Below are 27,078 nucleotides of genomic sequence, written 5' to 3'. Positions count from 1 at the left end.
ACCGGAAGTGCCTTACGAGCTACCGCTGCCACGATTTGAGCTTGCCCTTATTGCACATGATGTCAGGTGAGTGACAGTCCCTGTTGTAGCCCGATGCTTGTGGAGACACATTCTTCTCTGTAATTCACTATTATTGATAAACATATGTGCTTAGTTCAAAGAGAGTGGAATATCCTTATTTAATGTCGGTATATATTTCAGATAAAGGTTCACACCAGGAGCCTCCTCTTCCTCCTGATTTGGATTGGCTAGAACAGTTGTCTGAGTAAGTATTTATTAGATTTTCTGTGAATCATTTCTCTTTCCGACAATGACATGTACATGTTTATGCATCAACCATGTCATCTCCTTGTTCGTAGCCTCCATAGAACATCAATTCATTGTAACTCATTGTGATTCTCACAACGATATTTAAATACAAAATATTCAATTTATGTTTTCTACATGGCAAGATCCCAGTAAACACTTTCAGGAATAATTGTAGGATCATTCTATTTATGTGCAAAATGCAAAGTTGGACTTAAATATGCAGCCTTTCCTAAACAACATTGTGCATCTGTCCAAAGAGAGGACGATGGTGACCTTGTGGCTGCGGCTGATTATGGTCAGAAGAGGAGTAATGACGAGACAGCACGGATGTTCAAGCTGAGGCGAAACCTGGACCAGCTGGACTCTTTCCACCGACAGAAGGAGCATGGCGTGCTGAAAACCAGGTCCGGACCTGGCACACAGCAGACTTCTAAAGCCACAGTAGCTCCTAAACATAGATAGACTGACACTTGTACTTGTAATGGAAAACTATGCATTTGTTTAGTTGTAAGACTACCAAAGAAACACAGGTGTCTTTTTGTCACAGCTTGTTGCATTGCCAGGAAAAACATGCATTTTCTCCCAATCTTTTCAGTTTCTGGAAATATCTTTTTCTTTCAGTGTTATTCCACTCTCCCAGGTCTTACCTCTCTTGCCCGTCTTTACAGGGCCAATCATTTCTGTACCAATTGATTCAGCAATTTGCTGGAAATCATTTCAGCAGAAGAGAGAACATTTCCAATAATGTCCTCTCGCCACAATTTTCTTCCCTCTCTTTATTTGTCTGCACGTCGAGCCATTAAGCAGCCGATGAACTGTGATGCAGTCCCCGACAAAAATGGCTGTCATTTTCCTTTTAGTGCAAAGCATCAGAGGTCATTTCCGAGCTGCACTGCGCTCTGATCAAACATGAGTTTAATGGAACCTAAGCACACCTGGCTTTTAACCAGTCGGCAGCTTTTAGTGTACCATGATTTTCTTTGACAGTTTTCCCTCCAGTCACAGATTGTTGTGTTTCACACCATTAGACTGCAAAAAGAACACTGGGCAATTCAAAGCTGTTGATGTGTGTGTGTGCATGTGTATGTGTCCACTCTCTGCTTTTACCGAATCTTCATTAGATTGCTTTAGCCGACAAAATTACCCTCAGTTTGTTGCAATGGCCACAAGGAAATCAATTAGCCTAATGCTCTGAACACTTTAACAGCCTTGAAAACACTTAGACTTTTTCTCTTTTACCTTATGTTTGTTTTCCAGAGAAGAGCTGAAACTCTGTAGTGAGAATGTTAAAAGTTTGGAGGAGCAGAGGGATACTTTGGAGGAAGAGATAGACCAACAGAAAGCAGCAGACAACAGGTGAGTTTAAAATAGGCAAAACATTGGCCGGCCTCTATTATATATCCATGCAGGATATGAGATGTTTCTTCCCTCCACTCCTTGTTTTTTTTGATTCTGTAGCGTGGCAGTGTTTCGTTTACGAACCCAGCACAAGCATTTGTGTCAAAAGCTGCAGAGTGAAGAGGAGCTGGAAGGCCGCATCAACACTGAGCTGAAGCAGCTAAAGTGAGTCAGAGAGAAAAATGGTTTCACAGTAAGGTCTTATTCTGCTGGGCATTAGTATTATTAAAAAGTAGTCCCCTCATTTATCTATTTCATAGGACCATTACATAAACACAGTGACACAGAAAACAAACATGTAAAGTCATCTGGCAAAAGGTTGAATCCACATTACAGTGTTGTCCTGAGTTTGGAGTTGTTGTTGTTGTTGAGTTTGCTAATTTCTCAAAACACATGTCTACTTCTCTTCTGACTGATCAAATACATATACACCACCGGTCAGAATTTGTTGCTTGCTCTTCTGTCTACACTTTATCTCATCCTATGTCCTGGCTCTTCAGACGGGAGCTGAATGAGGTGGAGGTGGAGCTCAGCAGATTCTCTTCGCTCCGGCAGGAGCTGCAGGAGGAGGAGCTGCTCTTCCAGGACCTTAAGGTCCAGAAGGCAGCAACAAGGCTGCGGCAGGAAAGAGAAGCAACCCAGAACCTTCAGCTCAAGATTCAGCAACACAAGGAGTAGGGGAAACAAAACAAAAACCTTCTTCATATACACACATCTGTTTTTTTTGTGTACTGCTTTTTTATGCTGTTTAGACAACTGGTAATTGATCTCACTATATAAACAAGTTGGTAAAATACATATGATTAGGGGAACCACTTATAATGCACCTGTTAAGTCATACAATTTTTTTTTTATTTGGGCAACGAAATGACGTGTCTGTGATTGTGTTCTGATAGCAAACAGGTCATCATGAAGAAGAAAGAGGAGCGTGAATGTCAGAAGAAAATTGAAGAGCACCAGGCGAACTGCAAGATAACAGCCAAGTACTTGAAAGAGACCATTAAAAGGTAATCAGCTCGTAAGCCAATAAACAGGACTCAGACTAGAACAAGAGAATTAGGAATCACACAGCACCCATTGGAGATTTGACACATCCAATTGATCATGTGTACAACTACTGGCAAAATGTTATGAGCAGGACTGATAAAATACTTGAAAGAGCTCAAAGTCACACAGCAACGTTATAGCTGAAAGTGAACAGGTCTATGCAGGGATTCATTTGTCATTATAGTTCACAAACATCCCTATATCTGTGTAGGAATCATACAACCTTCAATATACATGAGGTTTTGCCCTTTTGAAGCAAACGTTTTGGAAATCTAAAATACTGAGCAAAAATGTACACACTCTGAATCTTCAAGGATAAGAATGGCAAATATATATATTTTTCTTTTTCTTAATGCCAGAAATCCATGAAAAGACAAAAATACAACAAATTATTTTTACCCCACTAACAAGTTGTTGTCTATGCCTGAGCTCCATTGTTGTCCAAAAGCTATTAAAATGTACATGAGTGAGCTACACTGGTGCACTGACTGTTGTGATCCTTCATTACCTTGAACACTGAAGTTTTTATTCTAAGCATCAATTTTTTCTGCCCCCTCGCAGCACGTGTAATTTTCAATAACCAATGCTTTGAGTTGATTATCCTCCTAGATCATGACAACCTGCCCACAAGCAAAAGAGAATAGTTGTTTGTTTATGTACTAGGACACTATCTTTGTTTAACATTATCTCTGTGCTCAAAGAAGTAAAAGAAGCCATTACCTAGTAACAGCCAAAACTTTCAGCCAATCACAGGAAGACATATATCCAGTTTTAACAGAAATCTTATATGGTTTAAAAAGATAGTTTTTGTATTTCTTTGTTATATTTATCACGTAACAGCTCTGTGGGTCTCTGTGAGTTATTATGATTAATCTTTGTATTGTTCAGGTTCTGGAATTTTTTGTTTCAAGCAGAAATAGCAGATTTTGTATATTTGACCATTCGCATGCTTCGCGATTGTCCCCGTTTCGTCCAGGCTGCATCAGGAGGAGGCAGAGAAGGAGGAACAGAACAGACAGTTACAGGAGAAGAGGATACAAGCTGTCGAGTCACTGAAATCCAACATAGCAGCCACACAAGTAAGAAACAGCAGCTACCTAGACTGATTCGGTAATGATGATACACAGGCTGTTGTCCCATGTATTATTCACTTTTTCTGTAGCTGCAATATGAATAGTACAATATAAGATCATTTAAGTGCTTACATGGATAACCTTTTAAGCACAACATTTATACAGTGATACATTATTTACATAAAAAGCTTTAAAGATGCAGTGATACAATTTAACCTCGTGATTTATACTAAGACACCAAAAAGGCAAAATAAGCACCCGACTGCATAAAAAAACCATACACACATGTATGTATAAAACTTATTGAAGTATAGGATATCCATAGTAGTATTAGTATAGGTATTATAAGTAGCACTTAGTAAACATATAAGAGGTTATGTTAAAACATTTTTAATCTCAGTTGGATATTATCACTAATATGTATTAATAGTGCTGGTGAAGTGTCAGTATAGGTATTGTCAGCTACTTCTGTATCATCTGTATCATCATTTGTTTGCTGATATACACTGTACGTTCCCAAAGCATGCCATCACAAACTGTGTACACTGATTTCAAGTACCTCAAATTCTCCTCTGACAACATTTGTATTCGTGTTTCAATGGGTAGATTCAGATCTGGACTGTGCATGCTATTATCGACAGTACTCCTGTGCATGTTATTGTTTTCGTAACATCCTTTTCTTCTCGTTCAGATGATCAGTTTAATGCATATGGTAATCTGATGTGTTTTCATTACTCTGCTGTTGTTTCTTTAGGAGAGCTTTCGGATCAAACAAAGCAGAGCTAAAGCAAATGCCCAGGAGAAAGAACAACAACAAAAACAATTGCGAGAATCCCTGGAGTTCCAAGGCATTAACAGTTTCAGGCATATGCACCAACAGAAACAACTAGAGACGATAAAACAAAAACAAGAGTGCGTAATCTCCTCTCCTCTCATCTCCTCTCCTCTCCTCTCCTCTCCTCTCCTCGCCTCTCCTCTCCCACTTGCATGTCCTCCACTCCCACTCCATGCAGCAGTGTGTGGGTGTTTTCTCTTGCTTTGCGCTGTGGAATATATGACCCCATTTCAGTAAAATGCAGTGTTGTTGATTTGCTCTTCTCAGGGAATTCGAAGAGAGACAGAAGTCAAAGAAGGTGATTGTCGAAAAAATCATCCAGAAGGAACAGCTGGTGAAGAGCAGAACGAGGCAGCAGGCGAAACTGCCTAATATCTCAAGCACTGACAAGTTGTCATCTCTGGGGAGGGTAGGAGACTGGAACTACCTGGAACCCAGACCCCCACCAGCCACAGAGGAGAGAGCCACAGCTGTGAGTGGTTCTTAACATCTGAAGATGCCATTTCATTTGTGAAGCCCGGAGAGATATTGAGTGCATTCTGAACAATTATGACCAGACATCTTTGTGCATTTGTCCAGCAGTTGAGAGAGACATGTGGCCTCAGCAGCTCATCGTCAGCTTCCTCTGATGATGAGGACCCAGAGGAAACCATGCGCCAGGAAGTGGACCACCTGAGTCTCGCTGACAGCTTGGCTCAGCCTGAGTGTTCTGGGCTGTGGGACGAGAAGTACAAGGTGCAATAAAAGAACAGCCGCACACAAATCCCTGCAAGTTGCTAAAATTAAACCCTCATAAATCTTGTCCCATTCACTGCAGGCATATCATTTCCTTTATGGCTGTGCTTATTGCATATTTTAGCAGAAACATCTCCTATCTGACACATGATGTATAAATAATTCCACTGAAAGGCAATATTTGTATTAATTTGACATTTAGCAGTGTCTATGTGAATGTCAAAACTGGTTGGTTCACTTTTTAATCAGGTTGATTGGAAATTAGTGTGCAAGGTTGTATGAGTAGAAAACACATTTACCTGAGGAATCATGTAAATGTTCCTGCCTTACTAGTGGGTGGTGGGGGCATATGCATGCAGGGTGGATGGGATCTTGAGGGGTTGATCATCTACATGGTCACGGTGAAGCTCATCGCTGGAAGGTGGAAAGTGAAAACATGACACCATGTGTCACAGAGGAAACACAAATCTTTCCAAACCCCGGCCAGGTCATCAATCAGACCACAGTGCTGAGGGAATTGTGTTTGGACTGGTACTATTCATAGATATTAGCTCTTCTGTTGTTCCAACAATGTTTGAATTTAGACAAATTTCACTTTCAAATGACTCTGATTTATACTGAAACTAGTCAATTAAATTGTTAGTCAATCAACCCTGGCAACAACTGTAGTTATAAATTTAGTGTTCTATTTTCTATATTTTAAGTCTTTAATCAAGTAAAAAAAAGTCAAATATTCCCTGGCTCCAGTTCCTCAAATGTCCAATCAAGAACATATTAAAACTATCTTTATTATTTCAGAAATTTCTTACCTTTAACACACATATCAAAATGTTTTATTTGAATCTGGTAAAATTCTTAAAAACATCTATTGATCAATTTTTCTTGTTACAATAGAAGCATCACACTGATCTTTTCTCTTTATACAAACATGTTAGCAAACAATACACTCCGTGCCTGTAGGCAACAATTACAGATTTTCTAATTCAGTCTGAGGACAACTGTAGACTAGAAAATTCAAATATTTCCCTAGAAGTGTGGGGAGGTTAAAAGTTTTGATCAGATCTACTGTTATTCTCTAACTATCATATCAATCACATGCCTTGCTGAAGGGCTATTGAGGCCGGAGTGTCTGTAGCCCCCTGCCATTGAGGTGAGTCTGCTCTATTGTCTCATCCGGCCCTACACCCTTGAAATGTGAGGCGACAGGCATCACTTCGGATTGTGCTGGTGGCCTTTGAGGCCTGAGAGCGAGCGGCGGTGTTACAGCTCAGAGCTCTGAGCGAGTGACAAGTCGAGTGGAAGTGATCTCGCCTCCAAACATACAGATCGTACTGATGCTCTCATCAAAAGGCTACTTCTCCACACAGTAATGGCCAGACGAGCACGGCAACGTAGCAAAGCTAATAAGATGATTCATTCACTTCAAGTGCTCTACAGCACAGGGGAAATTAGAGCAGAGGTAAAATGACCAAAACCATAAAAAGTAAAATAGGACCTTTAAAAACACAGTTTCACATGTAGATACTGACAGGTAGCCAATTTCCTTAAGTAGATTTAATCTTGGAAAACTGTTTCTGCATTCTTATTCTACACTGTCTGAAAGCGTGACATATGTGCTGTATAATCTTTGTCATTATTTTTACTTATCAGCTAACATTTATCCATCTATCCATCTAATACAGATGAGATAAGACATTGATAAAACTGAAATAACATATTAGTTTTGGATACGGTCATTGACTGTGACATTGGAAAAAATTAACTTAAGTAAAAGATAAATCGACATGTTCATACACATGTAAAGCAATAAAATGGTCTCCTACTTCCTATATAACGGTGAACTAAGACTCCTCGGTTTATTACATGATTTAAGGTTGAATTATTTATGATCTTACATTATCTAGCAGCTTAATAACATTATGTAAATTTTTAGATTTACTTTCAGTTATAGAATATTACACACAGTTCTTACTCACATAATAGCCTTGCTATTCAGAGGATCATGAGTGTCCTTAATATTTTCGGGCATTTTAGTGCTGTATTTATGTAAGAGCCATGAACTTTGCTGAAATTCGACAGTTTCATTATAACGATTGTTATTTGCCGTTGCTCCACTGTGTGGTTACAGAAACTCCTCAATGAGAAGACAGCACTGGTGCAAACGGAAGTGAAGCAGGAAGAAGCTGCAATGACCAGTGGAAAGCTCAACGTGCCTGCTGGAAAGGTTCATGGAAAAAAGTGGAAAGGGCCTTCATTCATCAGCAAACCAGAGGTCATCCTCTTCAAGGTATCACACTAATGGCTTTTTTAAAAACAACACTTCTGACTTCAGACTATAACAGAGGAATTCTAATGCAATAGATGAAGGTGTTATGTGCAAGTTTTCCATTTAAATTTATGTTAACAGTCAGGTTTTGGTTATTTAGCTTTGTTTGGTGTATTTTAAAGGCAACATAATGATTTAGAATATTTTTTATTGTCTTTTTTAGGACTTTGAAGTGGGGAAAATGTACAAGAAGAAATTTGTTCTGACCAACACCAGCTACATCAAGAACCACTGCAAGCTTGTCGGGGTCTCTGCTCAGCTGAAGGATTGTATCTCTATCAAGTAAGATTTTTACATTGGCTCTGTGAACAGTTTGCTATAAAACCGTCTTGTTGCCTTGGTGCAGTGTCAGTGGCCCTGTCACTTTTGAATTTCCAGTCTATTATTACATTAATGCCCCACTGACAGTAAACTAATCTAATAAATACCAAGACTAGTTCAAATCTGAGTATAAGGCTGGACAGTGCAAGGTCAATGTGAGAAATTCAGAACATCTTTGAAAACTGTTGTGGAACTGCAATGTGTTAATTAGCATATTGTTGCAACTCACTAATACAAATGAATCCTCCATGATGTTTGCTCATCGACTCAGTTGGACACCATACAGACTTTTGTACTGGGGAACTGGCTGTGTAAAGTCAGTTTGATGTCTGGTTCAACTGATTTGAACATTTGTGTTGACACATACTCATAATATCAGGGAAAGTTCAGGTTTGCGGCGCATGTATGAAAGCAGCTTTTGTCTGTCCCACTGTGCACAGCCTCTGTCTCGGTCACAAACTGCGGCTCCGGAACAGAATGAACTCAGAGAACGCTGTGCCTCTTGCTCGCAGGTCAACACCGGTGACTCTTAGATGGAAAGTAGCTTAAGATTGTCGAAGATGTGGCTAGCATTTGTCGCTAAGTGTTTCTACGAGAAAAAAAAGTTGCTGAAGGGGCTTGATAATAGAAAGTCATTTTGAAAGGGTAACGAACAATAGTGGGGCGGCTGAGGCGGGCTGTCCACTAACCTGAGGTCGGTGGTTTTGATCCCCAACATTATTTTCTCGCATTGTTTATTGTAGTGTTTGATTATCTAGCTATAGGTCATAAATATTTACATAGCACATTCTTCTTCTGGTGTGACAACACTTGAGCTACACATGTTTACCGCAACAAATGTTAAAGCTCCCATGAAGCCACACGCTTCAATTATCACATGGAAACGTCCGCTTGTGTATCGACACTTAGGAATGTAATACAACCACTTATTGTCATTTTAAAAGACGGATGGAGTGGATGTGAAAGCAGAGCTTGTCCTCCCACATATGGACGCCAGCTTAGATCACCACGCTTGCTTCTCCTCTTCTGAGACTCGTCTCTGTGAGTCAGACCGAGTCTCTGCTGCATCTCCTCACTCTCAGCCTGCTAGCAGCCTACAGGCCGAGCAGGGATGCACTGTTCTCCAGGTCACTCACTGTGTGGCACCTCCTCATCAGCTTCCCCATGACTTGATGTGGTTTCTTCATCTCTCTTCTTTCTGCCTGACTGAGGGAACCGTCTCCCAGGCTACAGCAGGGGCAGTGGGAAAATACTGATGCTGTTCTTGAGCCTTCGTGCTCGACCACTTGTCTGAACATATCACCTTCTAGCCACTATTCTTAACTCACATGTAGCAAACACGCACTTCCGTACCAAACGGGTGAATGCACACATACTGTATCATGCGCATTATACCCACTCACTCTCTTGTATCTCCCTTTCATGTCACTGAAACACAGCCCAGTCAAGATTATGTATACTGTATTTTATCTGTAGTTACACTGTTCCGAGACTCAATTCAAAACCGTATTAATCAAATCAATCTGAAGATAAACAACAACAGGTGCTTCCTGCTTTTTCCACATTGATTAGTACAAGGTTGAAAAAAATCTTATTTCATCATGAAAGTTATTTGGTTTCCTGCTGCACCTGTTTTCCCTCGACTCATTATTCACTGCCACAAATATGGAGGATAGGATATTTACAGTGCAGCTGTATAACTTTTAGAATATAGGACAAGATGGTGAATATCCCTTGTACATTTGAAGGTCTTCTGCACAGTTTAAGTTACCAACTACCAGTAGATGTTAGCAGGTTTTAGTGGCCACCAGCGGCTGTTAGGGACATAACTTCAGTTGTGCACCTTAGCCTCATCAAGTGTTTTGGCTTTGTAATCAATGATACAGGCCGAACTTGAGAGTACGCTGAGGTAAATCTGACTGGCTACTGGCTCGTATGGCAGTACTATGAAAGGCATGTGGCCCGCTCAGTAGATCAGACATCATTACCCTTTTTAAACTAAACACTGTCCCATTTTAGAATGTAGGACAAGATTGTTGGGATCTTTCCTCCTGATCCAGAGCCATTGGCTGCAGCGTTCTGCAATGTGTGATATTTCTTTTATGGTCTGGCCAAGGGCTTGTCCGTGGATCCCCAGTTTTTTTTAAAGCAACCTGATGGTGGATGTTGCAAGGAAAAGATGATAAATTATAATAACAATAAAAAGATAATACTAAAAAGTTAAAAGCACCATCCATTTCACACAAATGAAAAGGTCAATTCCGAACCTAGAAAACACACACTTTCTCTGTGCAGTGTAGTTCTGCTGGTACATGGTCTGGTATGATCAGTGCTTCATGCTGGCCAGTCCTGACACTATTAATCATGCTGTTAAATGGTTGTCTCTAAAAACTTGGACATTTTAGTTTCTCATAATATTTCCTATGGGAAGACTGTTGTAAATCTGAACTCAGCATATGGTTGGCGATTGCTTTTATGACTAATAATGTGGGGAAATATAACATCTATTGCAAAAAAAACAATCAACATGACAACAAGGAGAGTTGTTTACCATTTAAAGCTAGGGTTGGTAATCCTGGGGAAAAAAGCAAAAGGACACTACACTTAAAAAATGCAACCGTTACATCCCAGCACCTCCCATCAGCCCTATCGTCAAAGCCACGCCCACATGAACGGGGCACTGCCTGCAAAACTGACTCGCTCACTAACTTGACTAACGTCTCTGCTTCAGCGATGTATGTGTCTCCGGCTGAAGATGCCTTTTTTTCAGACAACTTTATTTATTAATGGCTACCGGAACGTGAAGAGGATTTCAACAAATAAAATAAAAAGTATTTTGGAAACAACTTACCAACCCTACCTTCAATCAGAAGAAATCATGTCATATCAAAGATGGTGCAGGGTTTCTTTCTCATGCACAACTTGAGACCTGCATAGTAGCAGTGTGCTCTGTGCTGCCACCAGTGGCCAGAGTTTTATGTAAAGATGATTAAAGCCCCCTGTGGAAGCACCGAGTTCCCTGCAGCTGAGCCCCTTTTTACTGTCTTTAAAGAATCAGTGTAGGAGTTAGGAGGAACTATTGGCAGAAATGTAATATAATATTTATAATTATGTTTTCATTGATGTTTAATCACCTGAAACTACAAATCACGTTTTCATTAGCTTAGAATGAGCCTATCTACAGAGGAAACAGGTCCTCTTCTACCTATAAATATTAGAAAAGAAATAAAGATACTTTAAATTAAATATATTAGTTACACAGTATTACTGCAAAGTGTAAACAATGTAACTATAATTGCAACAGCATCATTGGCAAAGCAGTGTAGGAATAATCTCATTTGGTGAGAGGATACATCAAAATGCAGAAGTTATTTATGCTTTACACATGCTGACAGACTCACCTGTTTCTGCCACTGTACCATCCACACACTCTCCTTTTACGACTCAGTGTCTGGCGTGTGTAAAACCTGCTGGTTATTCACACGTTAAAACCTACAATATTGAGATCAGTCGTGACCAAAGCCTCCACGGCTCACCCAGCTAAAAACATTAAACATCAAACACAGCAGGAGAGAGATACGTGAACCAGAAACACACTGGGCTTATTCACAACAACCCATGGTTCCCTGTACGCCCCCTGAGTTTCTAAAAATGGTTTCCCATCCTGCTACCCCTCCCCAGCGTAGGCGCTTATGTGCCAGAATGGGCTCTGCTGTATCTTTTCACTACTGGGACAAAAACCACAACAGCCTAGGCTCGCCAGACTTGGTGAAAAGCCATATAGAAGCTGTGCTTTTAGTATCACTTCCTCACATTATATTGCTCATGACAGGAAGATACCACTCTGTGGTCTGTATGTTCCTGAGATGAGCTGCAAGGTAAAGCCTAAGACTGTAGTAGAAATGGTGGTAGTCGAAAAAATCTGAGTGGGCAATCACATTAAAAAAAATTAAGTTGGTCCAAAATGGAGCAAGGATAAGATGCAGTGTTTGCTTTTGCAACCTGTCCAATAGAATAGAACATAAAAACAATAACGGGCAATTAGTCAAACAGGCATGTACACAAGATTGTATTCCACACAAAATGAGGTCTTGTCCTTGCCTATCTAGGGATCGGATGTCACTTTATGGAGTTAAGAATACCTATGACACTTGTGTTACGAGATGAATTGAATTGGCCCGTTACTATTAAAAGCTAGACCTATTCACATCCCAAGCTCCTTCACGTTCACCCGATAACATTTAATTCAGTCACTGCTGTGTATGCAGTTTACTTTACGGATTACTCACGCTTTTCAGCCGAACTTCCCGATGTCTTCCACCAGAGGCCCGTGAACCACGACGCAGTCTGTTGGGTGTCCCTTCCAGCCACACCAGGCTCCGAGCTCAAACAGCTCAGTTGCTGTCATATGGTTTCAGTTCAGAAGTGATGGGGAAGTGTCCCCGTGCATTACGAGGTAGTGAAGTGGAAAAGGGTCCGTGCTCTGGGATACTGTCTCTAGATACATGTCTTGACTGGAGGTCTGTTGGGTCACCACGTGCCGTCAGCTGCTGTTGTGCTCCTCTCTGGTGTGGGCTGCCACCAGGTGTGTCGAATTGTCCTGGAAAAAGGGAGTTGACCCCACGTCCCGTGTGGAGTGTCAGTCTTTACCTACCACTTTGCTCCACACCTAACACCTAACCCTAACCCTAACTCAAACATAAATCAATAAAAAAACATCCAAATGGGTCATAAGACGTGGAATAAAGGACTATTTGAATACATTTTAGTTGCCAGAGGGACTCAAAGGCAATAGGAGCTGTTTATCTGGATACGTTTTTACACATCTTTTCAGTTAAGAGTTAATTAATGACAAAGCTGTTTAAGGGGCCTTCAAATACAAAAGGAACCCTCAAGTCTTTGAATGAAATTCATTTGGATGTTCATGCTACAGCTTACAGTTGTAAAGGTCTCCATGACCTTGGGACCCAACCTGAAGCAGATTAATGCAAAACCCACCTAAAGCTGAAATCCACACATACGTATTCAAATATGAGCCCCGATATTCAGAAAGAACGTGCACATTGGCAGAAAGTTGATTTATCACCTGTTAATGAGCAGCTCGACAATAGTAGGAGCATGTGCCAGTTTTCCTGCACTAGATATTTCATAACCATAGTTGGTACCTGTGCTACCATGAAGCAAGATGGAAACCCCCACAAAACACATCTGCTTTGTAAATTGCATGTCCTGTCTTTTCTTTTGAGAAAATAATTATAAACCCAAAGGGAAAACCTGGAAATAGGAAATATAATTATTATATTTCCTATTTCCAGGTTTTCTTTATTTTGTGGTTTCTGTCACCATGAGTTAATGGAGACACTGATTAGCAGGCGCTCCATAGCCTGGGACAGAACCCTACGAGACAAAGGGTCTATGCCTTACTAGCAGCTCTGTGAGGCTGGACTAAGGCCTGTTCTTACTGCTTACTGTTGAACAAAATGCTAATGCAAGTGTGCTAATACAGTGTTATCACAGTCTGCTCACATGCCAGAGTTTAGTGACTTGATGATGGCTCTTCATGATTAGTCAGGGAATGTCCAAGGTAATTACAATTCATCCTGTGGGGAAAATTAATGTCTGCACCATATTTTACTGTAATCTATTTAACAGTTGCCAAGAAAGTTCATGCAAAACCATAAATGACAAATGTTTATGAACACAAATCAATTGTTGAGAGTAAGCAATGACAACTGTTATAATCCCACAAACGGAAATATGTCTCTGGAATTGACATTGCACTCGAGCTTCCTGTGCTTGCTACATTCTACACTGCATGCTATCCCATTTTCAGTCTGTATGCCACCTCCAATTTCATCTTGCTTTGAACCATCTTCGAAGTTTGACTTTGTGACTGTGAAATAGAAATGACAGCCGTACAAGTAGTATGATCCTGCTGCAATCAGACAGCTAAAGACCACTGGTAAAGGCATTTCCATTTTCTTAAGAGCTTAAAATCTGTCAAAGTAAAATGTGTTTCTGTGTCTGACACCAGAAAACCATGGTGCACTTAACTGAGCTTGTATTATTCATCTTCTCTGGTAGTCTGTCAAATGCTCTACCAGTCAAAACTGCCGAAAGCCCTCATCCATTTGTTTGTTGGTCCGTTTGTTTGTAAGTAAGATTTTTACACACAACCATCTAATTTCCATTAGACCTGGTGGAAGGATACGATATGCTTCAGGGAAGAACCCACTCAATGTTTTTTGTGGATGTAGGATTTTTTTTCCAATTTCTTATAAATTGCGAGACATTTTCAACATTTTCATGGACCTTGATGAAAACAGATCAGGCACATTTAGGGACCTGGTGTCTATGAGTGTCTTATTTTGGTTTCGTTGTGGTTTTTGGTGAATTCAATATGATCATTCTCACCTGCCCAAACAACCAAACCAAAGATTTGCATCCAATAAAGCTGCCGTTATTAACGTCTTAGACTTGGCTTTCAAATGGTTCCTTAAACTGAAAAACAGAAATCTACATTTTGTTGTAGCCATCATATGTTAAAAGAACAAGTTTTCAATTTTGTGAAATAACTACAACAGCGAGATAATACAAGTAATGTTCGCACTGATTGTCAGAGTTGTGATGCTTCACTGTGCATTGCTCTCGGGAGTGTGAGGGTGTTTAAGCTCAGTTGAACTGAGTAACAGACTTAAGATGCTTATTGATTGACTTTAGGAGAAGCCAATGGGGAGCATCCAGAATGCAAAACAGAACACACGGCCCAGTCACTGCTGCAGTGTACTGCAATGGACATGATGTACAGAATGGCCTCATTTGCAGCTTTTTATGTAGGGCTGCTGTAGCAGGCTTTTTCAAACACTGCCTCACTCAGCGTTTAATCCCAAGTGAACTGTTCTATTTTCTTCACGCCTTTTTAGACCACCTGTCTAGTCGCTGGGAAAGACGAATGACACCAATAAGGAAGGGGATTAGCCAGAAATACAATTAAAAGCACAACATGACATTTATAATTATCAACAGATTTATTCAAACACTTTCATGCGCTTCCAGGTCACAGTGGTGAACTGGATGGCAGCTTCAGCCAGACTGCTCCAGATTCTTTACCTCACAGCTGGACCAACTTCAAACTACTGGCTAAAGTCAAACCCAATGCACCTTTGCCCACTTGTGCTGAGAACAGTACAGAGTGTTTATTAAGTTGCACTGGGAAGAGTATGCACAGATTTATTATGTTGTAGTTTTACTGTTTGTCAGAGAATTTTTGTGTAAAGTGTGTGAAAATACTGAGAAATCTATGAGGAATCTGATGATATGATCTTTTGGGTTCATCGTGGTTATTCAAACCATGTTTCAGAAAGGGCTACGGCTAATCTTTTTTTGCTAACTTCACCTTGTTGGACCGATGATCCCTACATCTTTTCATTAATCATCTATGTCATGTAAATGAAGTTATAGTGGGGGGGTTTGCCTTAGCGGCTCTTAGCTGCAAAAACCAAGACTTCATTTCCACTTTACACAGCTGAGTCATGTCTCAGCTTCCTTATTTGGAAATGGAAACCTGTGGAAATGTGAAAATTATATTAATTGACCACTCAAAGCATTTTACAGTACAAGTTACATTCACCCATTCACGCACACATTCATACAGTAACATACACTTATTAATTGCTATAACAATAACGAAGAAGAAGAAGAAGAATACATTTTATTGTATTTTTTTGCGTGGCTCTTAACAATGCTCAAAGGCACTTTACATAGGATTAAAACTGAGAAAGCAGATAAAGGCAAATAACTGATGGATGGATGGTTTTAGAGTTTTCTGTTTAGAGTTGTTATTCAACATTTTTTGTGTTCATGAAAACACAATTGCAGCTCATTTATAAAAGAGTTGGTAACAGATGCTTTGGGGCTGTACACAAGTTTGAACTCTAAAATACAACGTATCAAACTGCAGCTCTTTGGCATCTTTTTCTAGTTTTTCAGAGCAGGGTGAAATAGTTTTTTTTTGGGCACATCTCTGTAAACAGTGTCAGCTTCAGGCCTCTTGGGGAGACGTTTCCAATTTTAGTATTTGACTGACATTGAAAAGCCGGCATTGCTATGGAGACACGCTGTCAATTTCCGCTTTTTTTTTTGTTGTCGGCATTTTTGCTACCGACTGGAGCTCGTCAGCCAGAGAGAGAAAACCATGTTATCCCAGTCTTCTTCTTCACTGAGTTAAAGAAGCTGAAAAAAAAGTGATAAAAGTAAAACTGAACTTTTGTCTTGTGCCACCCTCAGGCCAAACATTGTCAGCTTTACTCACAAGATATCTAATTATCTAAGCATGGAAACCAGCTCCTGCATGATTGAACTGTAAAATAATGATAAAATACTGTAGCTAATAAAAAACTAGTTACAGTATGCTGTAAGTGTTGCTCCTGCCTGCTGACTGCCCCTGGCTGCATTTCTTTCTGTTTATGTATTGAATTTTTAGAATCCTCCCTGCTTCTCTGGCTGGCTGCCTGCCATATTCATATTTATCGACCCTCTTCTTGTGTCTGTGGAAGAGCGGCAAGTTGTCAAGCTCCTCGGGGCAGCATCAAGAGAGGAATCAACATGTGCTGGGAGATACACATGTTGCTTTGAAATCTAGCTCACAGTCCTCATGTTTCTCTTTCTCGTCTGGAAATAAACTCTAGGATTCTGGTTGGATATGCAGTGCGATATAATAAGACCAGGGCTGTGAAATATCACCAGACCATTCTATTCCACACTGCATTGTTTTCATGTGGAACAACAGCTCTTTCTTTTCTTTGTTTTCTGTGCCTGAGCATCAAGTTGACGTTTGACCTTTTATCTACCCTGCTCTCCGGAGATTCATCATACTGAAGCATTTTGATCTTTTTTTGAACGCAGCGTATTTCCTGCTGCAGAGACATGTACAGTTTGAGATGCTCTATAATCAAAATGTTAATGTTCACATGAGGTCTTACATAGACTCGCTGATTTAACATTCCGTTAATCATCGTAGTCAGTCTATTAATATTTTACTCGGAGCAGTGATACTTTTGTCTTTGTGCCATAGAACCGGGCAGCAGTTTGAAATCCAAATTGCCATTAACCAACTAATTCCACAAATGTCTGTCTGTATGTATGGAAGGAAGGGATATCTCGTGAACAGATCATCTAATCGGCTCCACACAGTATTGTAAACTGCCCTAGGAGGTGCCAATTGGAAACTGATATGTTCAATATTCACAATTTGAACAAACAGCGCTCGGTTGCTGTCAGTGGGGGCAGGGCAGTATGCCTTCAGAGACACACCCAGTTGAACATCTCTTCCTCTACGTCCTCAGATAAACCACTGCAGTGGTCGGCAACTGGCTCAAACTGCAGTTCTAAATCGCCACCAGATCATTTTGATAATTTCATTATTTTTATTTCAACATATCAGACTGACACAGACATTCATGGGTACTGATCTCTGTCATGGTAACAACACATATAATCATTTCCTGTTTAGCAATTTGTCTTCAAAGTTAAAGTACAATGTTCATTTCATTGTTGCAATCCTTTATATTGAGCTGAATTTGAGAGCTTTTATTTTGAAAAGTTGTGAAGTTGGGTCCGAAGATTGTGTCAGGTGCTTAACAAACCTTTGAAATAGCGACATGCAATGTATCAAAAATAACAGCAGTTATCATTGAAATCATTGAAACTTGGATAAAAACCACATACATGAACAGTAATGAAGCAAAATCACTTTCATTTTATGAAAAACTTTGAAAATGAAATCTTCATTACATTTAAACCAAGTGAAGAACATTACGTTTTCTATCTTCACTCTGCACCATCGATTGTTCACAAAAAGCTCTGCACACAACGTCCAGCACACAGTGTAGAAAGTGACAGTATATTGTAGAACTGTGAGAGGTCTCACTAATGACAATCCTGAAGTATAGCTCTGGAGCATTGACACAGAACAAGAGAAGAGCTCATTTTTAACAAGCTGGTTTAGAACCGGCACTGCAGTAGTAATCATAACTCCCTGTGATTTGTGTTTCAGCTACAAGCCTCCAGGTTCTCTATCTGTCGGGATGTCCTGTGACATGCAGGCTGTTTTCCAACCTATGGTTAGTCACATGATCACCACAGTACACAACATGCTCATAGCTGTCATTTTTCCTTCAGTGCCTTTCGAGCTTACAGAATGTGCAATATGTATCTGTATATCAGCATTTTGTCAAAGCTGAGTGTAGACAGGGTTATATAACAAATAGGACAAGTGATTATAATCAAATCTAACTACCTAACGTCTATGTGTCCTTGTGCAAAATGTCCTCTGTGGTATTCTTCGAGGGAATGAACTTCCATATGAACCATAGATTTGTGCAGACAGCTTACCTTTTATTATTAGCCACACATTTCACAACTCTCTGCCCACTGCCATTCCACTCGTTTGTTTAAGGATCAAATGTCTGACGTTTAATCTAAAATCCGACCTTTATTCTGAACTAAATGTCAGGTAGCCACTGCTGTTATGAAGCGAACCATTGTTCCATTATCTGATCCCTGCAGATCAACGAGGACCTGGAAGGAGACCTCCATTTTTCCTCGGCAGCGGGTCCCTTCTCTGTGCCTGTCAGGTGCACCATAAAGAAATGTGAAGTGAGTCGTGTGCTGTAGCCAACCTACAGACAATTAGAGGAAATTACTGAACGTGACATATGACTATCAGGGTAATTTTCATGCCCTGCTATTTTCTCAAATCATTCTTGTGCTTCGAAAAGGAATTGTTCTTTCTATCTGTATATTTATGCATGTTAATGTTTTGTCACATGACTCTTTTGGCCAGCCGCCTGTATAGTTTGATTTTAAGGTTGCTAACAATGCATTAATAATAGGAATGAGGATTATGCTCTATTACTCTGACTGTCTGTTTAATTGTATTCTGTGTAACTGCCATCTTATCACTATTTATCATAATTATTATCATGATTACTGATTAATTACATGAATATATTCTTTCTCTAGCTGGAGGTTGACAGTCAGTTAGTTGACTTCGGTTCACACGTGGTGGGCCAGACTATTTCACGGACTATCACCTTGTCCAACAAGGGAGCTCTGGCCACCCTCTTCAGCCTGGACACCACCACATGGCCCAGTCCAGAATCTCACCATGTCCAGATGCCATCTCCGGTCTCCGCCCACACATGCCAGGTCAGAATGTCTATTGGGATCACAACAGTTTCTGTTCTTCGATGAACTCATGGAGTAAATTTCATTAGTAGATCAGGGAATTTAAAGTGAGAGAATTCCCACCACACAGAATGACTACAGACAATTCACATTGCCACGTCGAAAGAGAGTCATCTTAAATAAACCGTCATGGGTGAATTATAAATAATGTGCTGTGTTGTTGGCTGACAGGAGACAAGCAGTCAAAACACAACATGTGGCAGTCAAAAGAGCTCCGGAGAAATCCGAACAAAGCAAGAGAGACAGAAGCTCTGTGAGGCAGCACAGCAAGAGAAGCCAGGTGAAGGTATTATACATATCTAACAAAACATTATCTAACACCAGTTTGTACCTGAACTAGAGTTCTGCATGGACCTGAACCTGCACTTACATCTTAAAGATCCAACCCCTCTGAATGTATCTAGTACTGACAAATTTGGTACAGTCTACTCTGTTTATCCTACTGGGCATTTGTACCTGCTTGCAAAACATTACAACCATGGACAAATGTCACAGTAAGGGCAAAGGGTCCAAGTCTAAAAATATCCACAATATGACTAAACTAATATTGTTCACCAATTTATTTTGGAGGAATAGTTGCACTTCTCGGGAACATTTTGCAGTTTTTCTAGCTATGCAAGCAGCAGAGGTCTATGGATGAAAATGAAAGACCCATTCACCACTAAAGTTGACTAAGATACATCTCAGCAACTTTTGTATAGATTGCCATGAACGCTTGTACACATTCATGGTTCCCAGATGATGAATCCTGTTGACCTTGGTGATCCTCTGACTTTTCCTAGAGGAACACTGGGAGGTTGGTGTGGGGTTTTAAGTGAAATGTCTCAACAACTATTGAATGGATTGTCATGAAATGTGGTCCAGATATTCATGTTCCCATCATGATCCATCTCTTTATATTTGGCGATCCCGTAACTTTGTCTTCACCAAAGTAAACGTCATTTAGTGTCATCAGGTCAAAAGTCGTTTTTTTTTATTTATCATTTTCATTGTGACCATCTTAACATGTTGACATTTGCATGAAACTCAAAGTACTGCTGTGGCTGCAGATTAAATGTATTTGAACATTATTTATAAACAGTCCAAGTGAGGACTGAAAAAAATCTTCTCATGTATCAGATTTTTCTCATCTTTCTAGAGTTGTTGGGACATTTGGTTCTTGTAAGAGGGAAAGCAAAAGCACACACACACACACACACACACACACACACACACACACACACACACACACACACACACACACACACACACACACACACACACACACACACACACACACAAAGCAGAGGGTTCACCTTGCTCTCACAGCTGGTGACAAGGAGACTTTTTCTCTTCATGTTCCCTCAGATCTAAAGTCTTCATCGCTGTATTCAGCACTTTCCTCCACCGATGCTGTGATAAGCCGTTCAGTCTTTTATTTCTGCTCTGCTAGCTTTGGAAAAAAACTGTGTTGAAGTGGCTCTGCCTGGATTTTTCATCTGCAGCCGTTAAGAGATGGTGTTCTTGGCCAGATTTTCAGTCTGCTGATGTTATTTGTTTGGACTGAATCTTACATTAGCTGACATATATGCAATTATCTGTCGATAAATGTTATGTTCTTCTTCTCGCTCATAAAAGCTCTTGACCCAACTGTCAGGTTTCTGACGGGTTATCTGCTCATACTGACAAACAATTTGATGTGTGCGCTCAAAATGCCACAAGGAAAAGACTTCTGATTATGATAAGCCTTAAGAGCTCCCACATGTGCCACCATCATGTTGAGTTTTTGTGTTGCATTTGGTGAATTGGCAGCTCTTCATGGCAGGTTGGCTGCACAACGTATCAACAGTAGAAATGACCTATGATGTTCTGTGTGTTTTTTATTGTGTGTGTGTCAGTGTCAGAGGGTTCAGCTGTCGGTCCGGAAGCTCTTCCTGAGGCGTGTGTGTCCACTGATGCAGAACTCAATCTAGACGAAGACACCAGTGACATAAGTCTAGGAAATGTAAGTATTGTAACAAGTCATACTGTGAACACTCTGTTGATTTCAGCTGTAATGATGTAATCAATGCGAGTTTCGTATGTTTAAAGCTAGTAAATAACTTTATTTCATAACAAATAATAGCAAGGCTCTTTTAGGTGTAAAAATAAAGTTGGTTTATGAGCTTCCTTTAGAGTTAAATTCTCATATGAGTCACTTGTAGCCTATATCAGGCCAGTGGAGTTGACATACAAAAAATGTTGAGTGCAAAGCAGCCGTGCTAGCAGCTAGGCTCGAGGGATGGCTGTGTCACTGTGTCGATTTGTCAGTTGGTTGGTTCACCACTTCCTGATCGGAATTTCTTGATCACCATTAAATGCTATGAAATAAAGTGGGATAGGGTGCTGTTGGAATTCAACTTATTAATTTCATCCATTTTCTACACCGCTTATCCTGTGAGGGTCGAAGGGAACTGGAGCCAATCCCAGCTGATATTGGGCAAGAGGCGGGGGTACACCCTGGACAGGTCACCAGTCTATCACAGGGCCGACACACAGAGACAAACAACCATTCATCCTCACATTCACGCCTACGGTCATTCTCCAATTAACAATTGACTGTTGGATAAAGCTGCAATAACTGGAGAAAAGTCACACAGACACGGGAAAGGCCCCATCTGGCCGACAAGTTCAAACCAGAACCATCGATCAATGAATTGATCCATGAATGGATGTGACCCCGTGTAACTGGATTCGCAGAGAGACACCTGCTCCGTCTCTGATAAGACAATTATCTCTGTCTGTTGAAGACTCTGCCTCCCTCTGTTTTTATCACTGATGCTGTGTGTGCCTTGTGGCCCATCTGAAGTTCTGGAGTTGTTCAGGGTTCATTACTTCTCTGGCGGGGGGCTAATGGTGCAATGCCTCTCCCTCTGCGCTTGTTACGGCCGTGTGTATTGCGTGCGCCAGCAGGCCCATGGCTTGAACACTGTCATTTTGACTGATACTTTCACATTGTGTGGTTGGAGGCTGGTGTCTTAAATGGTGGATTATCCATCAAGCTATGGTGGTTTCACTCAGTTAGTGGCTGCGTGACTTTCTCTTCTCTTTTGGTTTTTATTATTCCTCTCACTTCCCCCGATGCCAAGTAGCAGGGTGAATAACCTACACTTCCTTTCACTGTAGTTAGATGGCATTCCATTTGAAGTTATATATCTGAGTAAATTTAGCATTATGTGCATAGATTTTTTTTTTGTCATGAAGTTAAACTAACTCTGTCCTGTATGTATTCAATCACCAATACATCCACCATTCTGATATATTACAATACAATATTTTTCACAGATATTTTGTAAGTTAAAATATGTAATAATCAAATGTTTGCTTGCTCTGTGTTGTGCCTGCCCTCAGGTTAGAGAGGGGGAGATTGGAACTTTTGAAAGCATCAAACTAGAGGTTGTTTTCGCTCCAACAGTTCCAGGAGAGGCCAAACTAGATTTCCACATCAAGTTCTCCAACCAATCCAGCAAACCAGTAAGACACCTGTTTATCACCTTGCACATGACAGTTAATGGAGCCGTGAATATTGTTATTTAATGTAAATCATTTGTGATTGATGATACGTATGTTGGTTGATACAGATACCTATCCATGTGAGGGGGACTGCAGTCAGCATCCCTGTATGGGTGGTTCGGCCCACTGTTGATCTGAAGATCTGCATGTTCGACCGCCTCTATCAAGACACTGTCGCGGTCCACAGCAGGTAGGATCCAAAGCCTCAGGTGGCTGATATCTTTATAAATATATATATATAAATATAGCTCATACTAATCCTGACTCTATGATGTTTTTTAAGTTTCTGAATTGTGGCATTTTAAAATGTGTTTATATGACTTGCACAGTTTGCAATGAAAACACATTATAGTATGAAAGAATGAGGATACACTGATTATGTGACTGACTAACAGTCCTCGAGGTCAATTTATTAATAACGAAATTCACTTAATAATACATACATTTGTCTTAAAAGCTTGAAGTAAATTAGGCTGCAGAAAACACAAGCTAAAAGACCATTAACTGTCTACATTGTGAGCTCATTTTCTGTAATACTAAATATACACTAAATACATCCCCTCTAATGCAGTAAAAGTAGTTTACAGTAGCTGTTGGTTGCAGCTGTTTTATTCTTTACATTGAACTGTTTCCACGTTTGTCTTGTCCATGAACATGAAACACCCAAATTAAGGAAAGTAACAGATCATCTATCACCACATTGGCGTCACTTTAAATAATCACCTGCAGCTTGAAAGAGGACGAAGAAAACAATGTGTGAAAAACGTAATTGTATTGCACTTCTTTTCAAGTGGATGTGCCTGCATTACTGGCAATTTCAAATTTTAAGTATCTTGCATGTTATAGGCCAGTTGACATGGAACATTAGACCTCAGGGTAGCCCTTCATTTTACTGGACCCTTAGTTTCAATGTTAGTTTTAGGACATTTTTTGGACAAGGTCTGTAACTTAGTGTTAATCATAAAGAAAGTGGGATCTATTCCCCTAGTGAGTTACCTAGTTACCTAGAAACAGAGTTTTACAAGTGGCTGTATCGAAGCAAACTTGATATTTTTCATGTTCAGCTCAGCTGTACCCAAACAAACTCTCCGAGACATAACCATTTAAATGTTCCTCTCAAGGAAATCAGTAGGAAACCTTCTTTGAAACCAGTTTCAGTGTTTATGCCAGTTCAGGGTGAACTGTGTTTTCATGTACAGTTTGAGCAGATGGTCCTCAAACACACGCACACACACACACACACACACACACACACACACACACACACACACACACACACACACACACACACACACACACACACACACACACACAGAGATACAGATACAGTCTCTTCTCAAAGGAAACAGCACAGTACTCTTCAGCCTTACCAGCTGTAGCCTTTACTGAGCAGTTAACTTAAATGAGATCAAAATGTTCCCACCACAGTTTCGATTCAGACCTCTCTGAAGTTCTAAGTCTCCAGGTAAAATATTTTGTATACAATCTGTGCATATTTATCATATATTTTATACCTATGGGGGAAATCAACTGCCAAAGCAACGTTTTCATGTATTGTGCAATTGGAAATGCAGCTACATTGGAAAGTTGAGTTTTTTCGCAAACAAGTTAAAAATGTCATTATGAAAATCCCCACTTTTATATGTTTTGTCAAGGCAACACAAGGCAAATGATGACTGTGTAATTGGTGGAAGCCTCCAGTCACAGAAATGTATAATGTGGAAAAGAGAAGTGTCTGGAAAGTCACGACTGCACATGCCAAATAAAATGAATTGCTTTGGCAAAGCGGAACAGCACTCATTAATCCAAGCTCATTAGGAGGGATAGATGAAAATTACTGTGGACTGTCTTGAACTAATACATCTCTAGGGAGAAGTCAGAAACAACACGAATATGAACTTCACAAAGTGCTTGTATTGAGAGTGCTGTATAATGGTTTTATCAATAGACGTAAACTTTTGCTTCAAGAAAAGTCCAATATACCAGCAGACAGAGTTCTGCATATATGACAGCAACAGTACTTAAAGTCGTCTTTACTTATCATTGTTATTCATAGATGTTCTTTGTCTTAGTTTGTACCTTGTGTAATTATATCTTTTATCATAACTTGCAGTACCAGTAACATGTCTGTTTGGTATGGGCTGTTCTCTCTGACTGTGGTAATGCTGGTTGCAGTTTTCTTTCTGAAACTGTAAAAGCGACCTGCAGTAATTGAGCAGCAGTAAGTAAAGCCCGGGTTCTGCTGGACTCGGCCCACAGAACCCTGAAGCTGCACCACCACTGCTGCACAAAGAGCTGTTCTCTTTAAAGTTCAGTGAAGCTCAACTCAGTATATGGAACCCTGAACTGGAGAATCACTTGTTGTGTATCACTGTTGTCGTGATCAGTAAAGTCACTTACATTGATGACTGCCAGCCGCCGCTGCTGCTATAGAGCGCCGGTCTCCTGTTTATTCAAATTGTATTCAAATTGAACGTGTCCAAATCGCACCAAATTCAACACTGCACTGCCTTGGGCCTGTAACATTACACATACCTCGAGTGAACCACAAACAGACAGAGAGAGATTTCAGAAATTATTAGACACATACTGTATCTATATTATTTATCAAGTTCCTATAAGTGAACACAAATCCACAACAAACGGAATTAAACATGATCTATTATGCTCCTGTCTAGCAGGTCTGCATTAGACAGTGTTCAATATAAGCTAATGATAGACTATTTAATATGAATTGCCACTTCTTCATCTGTCTTTATACTCACATAACAATCTGTAACAATCAATCTAAAAAGTCAAAGCAATAAAATCTTCATACTGTTTAAATTTAACGAATTAGAAGCAATACAATCTTAACAATGAACTATTTCACTTTCATCGTTACAGCATTAGTGTAGTTTATATTAGTTATTACAATGAACTACAGTAAATCTCATCCTGTCATTATTTGAGAGGCTGTTTAAACCCCCTGCAGAAGTGAGTGGTACATGTCATATTTCCATTTTGTTTGTTGTCATGCAGGGAAAACGTCCTTGGAGTAAGAGTGTGAAAAGCATGGACTGCTGACTTAGCACGCCAGCTTATCTGCTGAATGCAAAACTAAAACTCCCCTAACATACTGAGTCTCTGCCAAAGCAGCAATTTTCACAGAAAAAACGGCTCATGGAAATCCCTTAAAATTGACAGAGCCAGCTTAGTTTTCAGCCAGCACAAAACTCTCCGCCTCAGTACGCTAGGGAACCAAGTGACGTATTGAGATGTTCAACAAATGTGCCAACATAATAAAAGAGAGATGTATTAGCTGATAAATATTCCTAAAGAGAGGATGATGTGAGGGGCTAAGCAGTATAAGCCCACATCCCCACAATCCTCTTTGGCCCATACAATAGCATATAGAGCAAAAGTAAATCCTTTATGATTATGGATGTGATGTATTACGAGGCACACGGGAGGTTAAGAACACGCCGGGGTGGGGGGGACATTTACAGGCGTGTGGTCCACCACCTAGCCAGTCATTGTGTCACATCATGTGGGGGAGGGTGTGCATGCGTGGGGGTGGGGTATATGTGACAACTGCCATCTGGTGCGCTGGCGAAGCAGCACATGTGACAACATGACGATGACAGCATCAGCGTGAACAGAAGCTTTGACGTTGGGAAAAAAAAAAAAAATGCTAAAGCTTGCACCAGCAAACCGTGCAATATGTCACTCCACCTCCAAGATAGTAATTCCATCACAAAATAACTTGGCAGGGAAACAATAAGAGAGCCGCGGCTTTCATTGCACATGTTTGTCACTTTTTCCTTTGAGTGGATGAGCAGATCCTATCCCACAAGTCCTCCTTCGTTTTTTAAGAGGGCAGCACACGCATTATTGAATATGTCTCTCTTGTCTGCGAGCCAGTGATTTGACTATCACTCCCACTAACTGAAAGAATTCGTAAGAGGCTCTAAAATGTGCAGTGTCTGACTTAAGCCCGTGAGCGCCAGTGATTGGCTGATTCTGAACTCGGTTGGCAGATATTTTCTTTTCTTTTTGGGAACAGTTTTTATTATTTATTTATTCATTTCCAACCCACCTCCACTGGCACCTGCTGGGGAGTCCGGCGTTCCTGCCCAAACTCAAAACCGCCACAAACAAACACGACGGAGCATTTTCATAAAGCCGTCTGTTCTCGGTTTCTCTGTTTACCGCATTTCTAATATCCCCACTGCACCTTGTCTGAGTCCAGCATGTGTCCCGTGTTCTTTGGCTTG

The 27,078-nt window shown here is 40.3% G+C and overlaps 1 protein-coding gene across 3 annotated transcripts in view; it reads left to right on the top strand.

The window, feature by feature from the left end:
• The window catches only part of cfap74 (cilia and flagella associated protein 74), a 51,973-nt gene continuing 24,895 nt past the window's right edge, over positions 1–27,078 (top strand). The window contains exons 1-20 of one of the 3 annotated variants that reach the window (XM_034591099.1): positions 1–66; positions 202–265; positions 567–713; positions 1,567–1,665; positions 1,768–1,872; positions 2,208–2,381; positions 2,604–2,714; positions 3,731–3,833; positions 4,582–4,739; positions 4,930–5,134; positions 5,245–5,397; positions 7,526–7,684; positions 7,887–8,005; positions 18,099–18,165; positions 18,611–18,700; positions 19,067–19,252; positions 19,463–19,577; positions 21,169–21,275; positions 22,661–22,783; positions 22,891–23,012. In XM_034591099.1, coding sequence (XP_034446990.1) covers positions 57–66; positions 202–265; positions 567–713; positions 1,567–1,665; positions 1,768–1,872; positions 2,208–2,381; positions 2,604–2,714; positions 3,731–3,833; positions 4,582–4,739; positions 4,930–5,134; positions 5,245–5,397; positions 7,526–7,684; positions 7,887–8,005; positions 18,099–18,165; positions 18,611–18,700; positions 19,067–19,252; positions 19,463–19,577; positions 21,169–21,275; positions 22,661–22,783; positions 22,891–23,012 — 2,417 coding nt within the window. In that variant the 5' untranslated portion in view covers positions 1–56. Of the gene's footprint in view, positions 67–201; positions 266–566; positions 714–1,566; positions 1,666–1,767; positions 1,873–2,207; positions 2,382–2,603; positions 2,715–3,730; positions 3,834–4,581; positions 4,740–4,929; positions 5,135–5,241; positions 5,398–7,525; positions 7,685–7,886; positions 8,006–18,098; positions 18,166–18,610; positions 18,701–19,066; positions 19,253–19,462; positions 19,578–21,168; positions 21,276–22,660; positions 22,784–22,890; positions 23,013–27,078 lie in introns of all 3 variants that reach the window. The other 2 variants (XM_034591100.1, XM_034591098.1) reach the window with 2 other exon arrangements.

This window comes from Hippoglossus hippoglossus, chromosome 7, assembly GCF_009819705.1.
Source record: "Hippoglossus hippoglossus isolate fHipHip1 chromosome 7, fHipHip1.pri, whole genome shotgun sequence".
In the NCBI taxonomy this organism is placed as follows: Eukaryota; Metazoa; Chordata; class Actinopteri; order Pleuronectiformes; family Pleuronectidae; genus Hippoglossus; species Hippoglossus hippoglossus.
The sequence above is the reverse complement of the archived record's forward strand: the minus strand, read 5'-3'. Positions and strand labels throughout refer to the sequence as shown.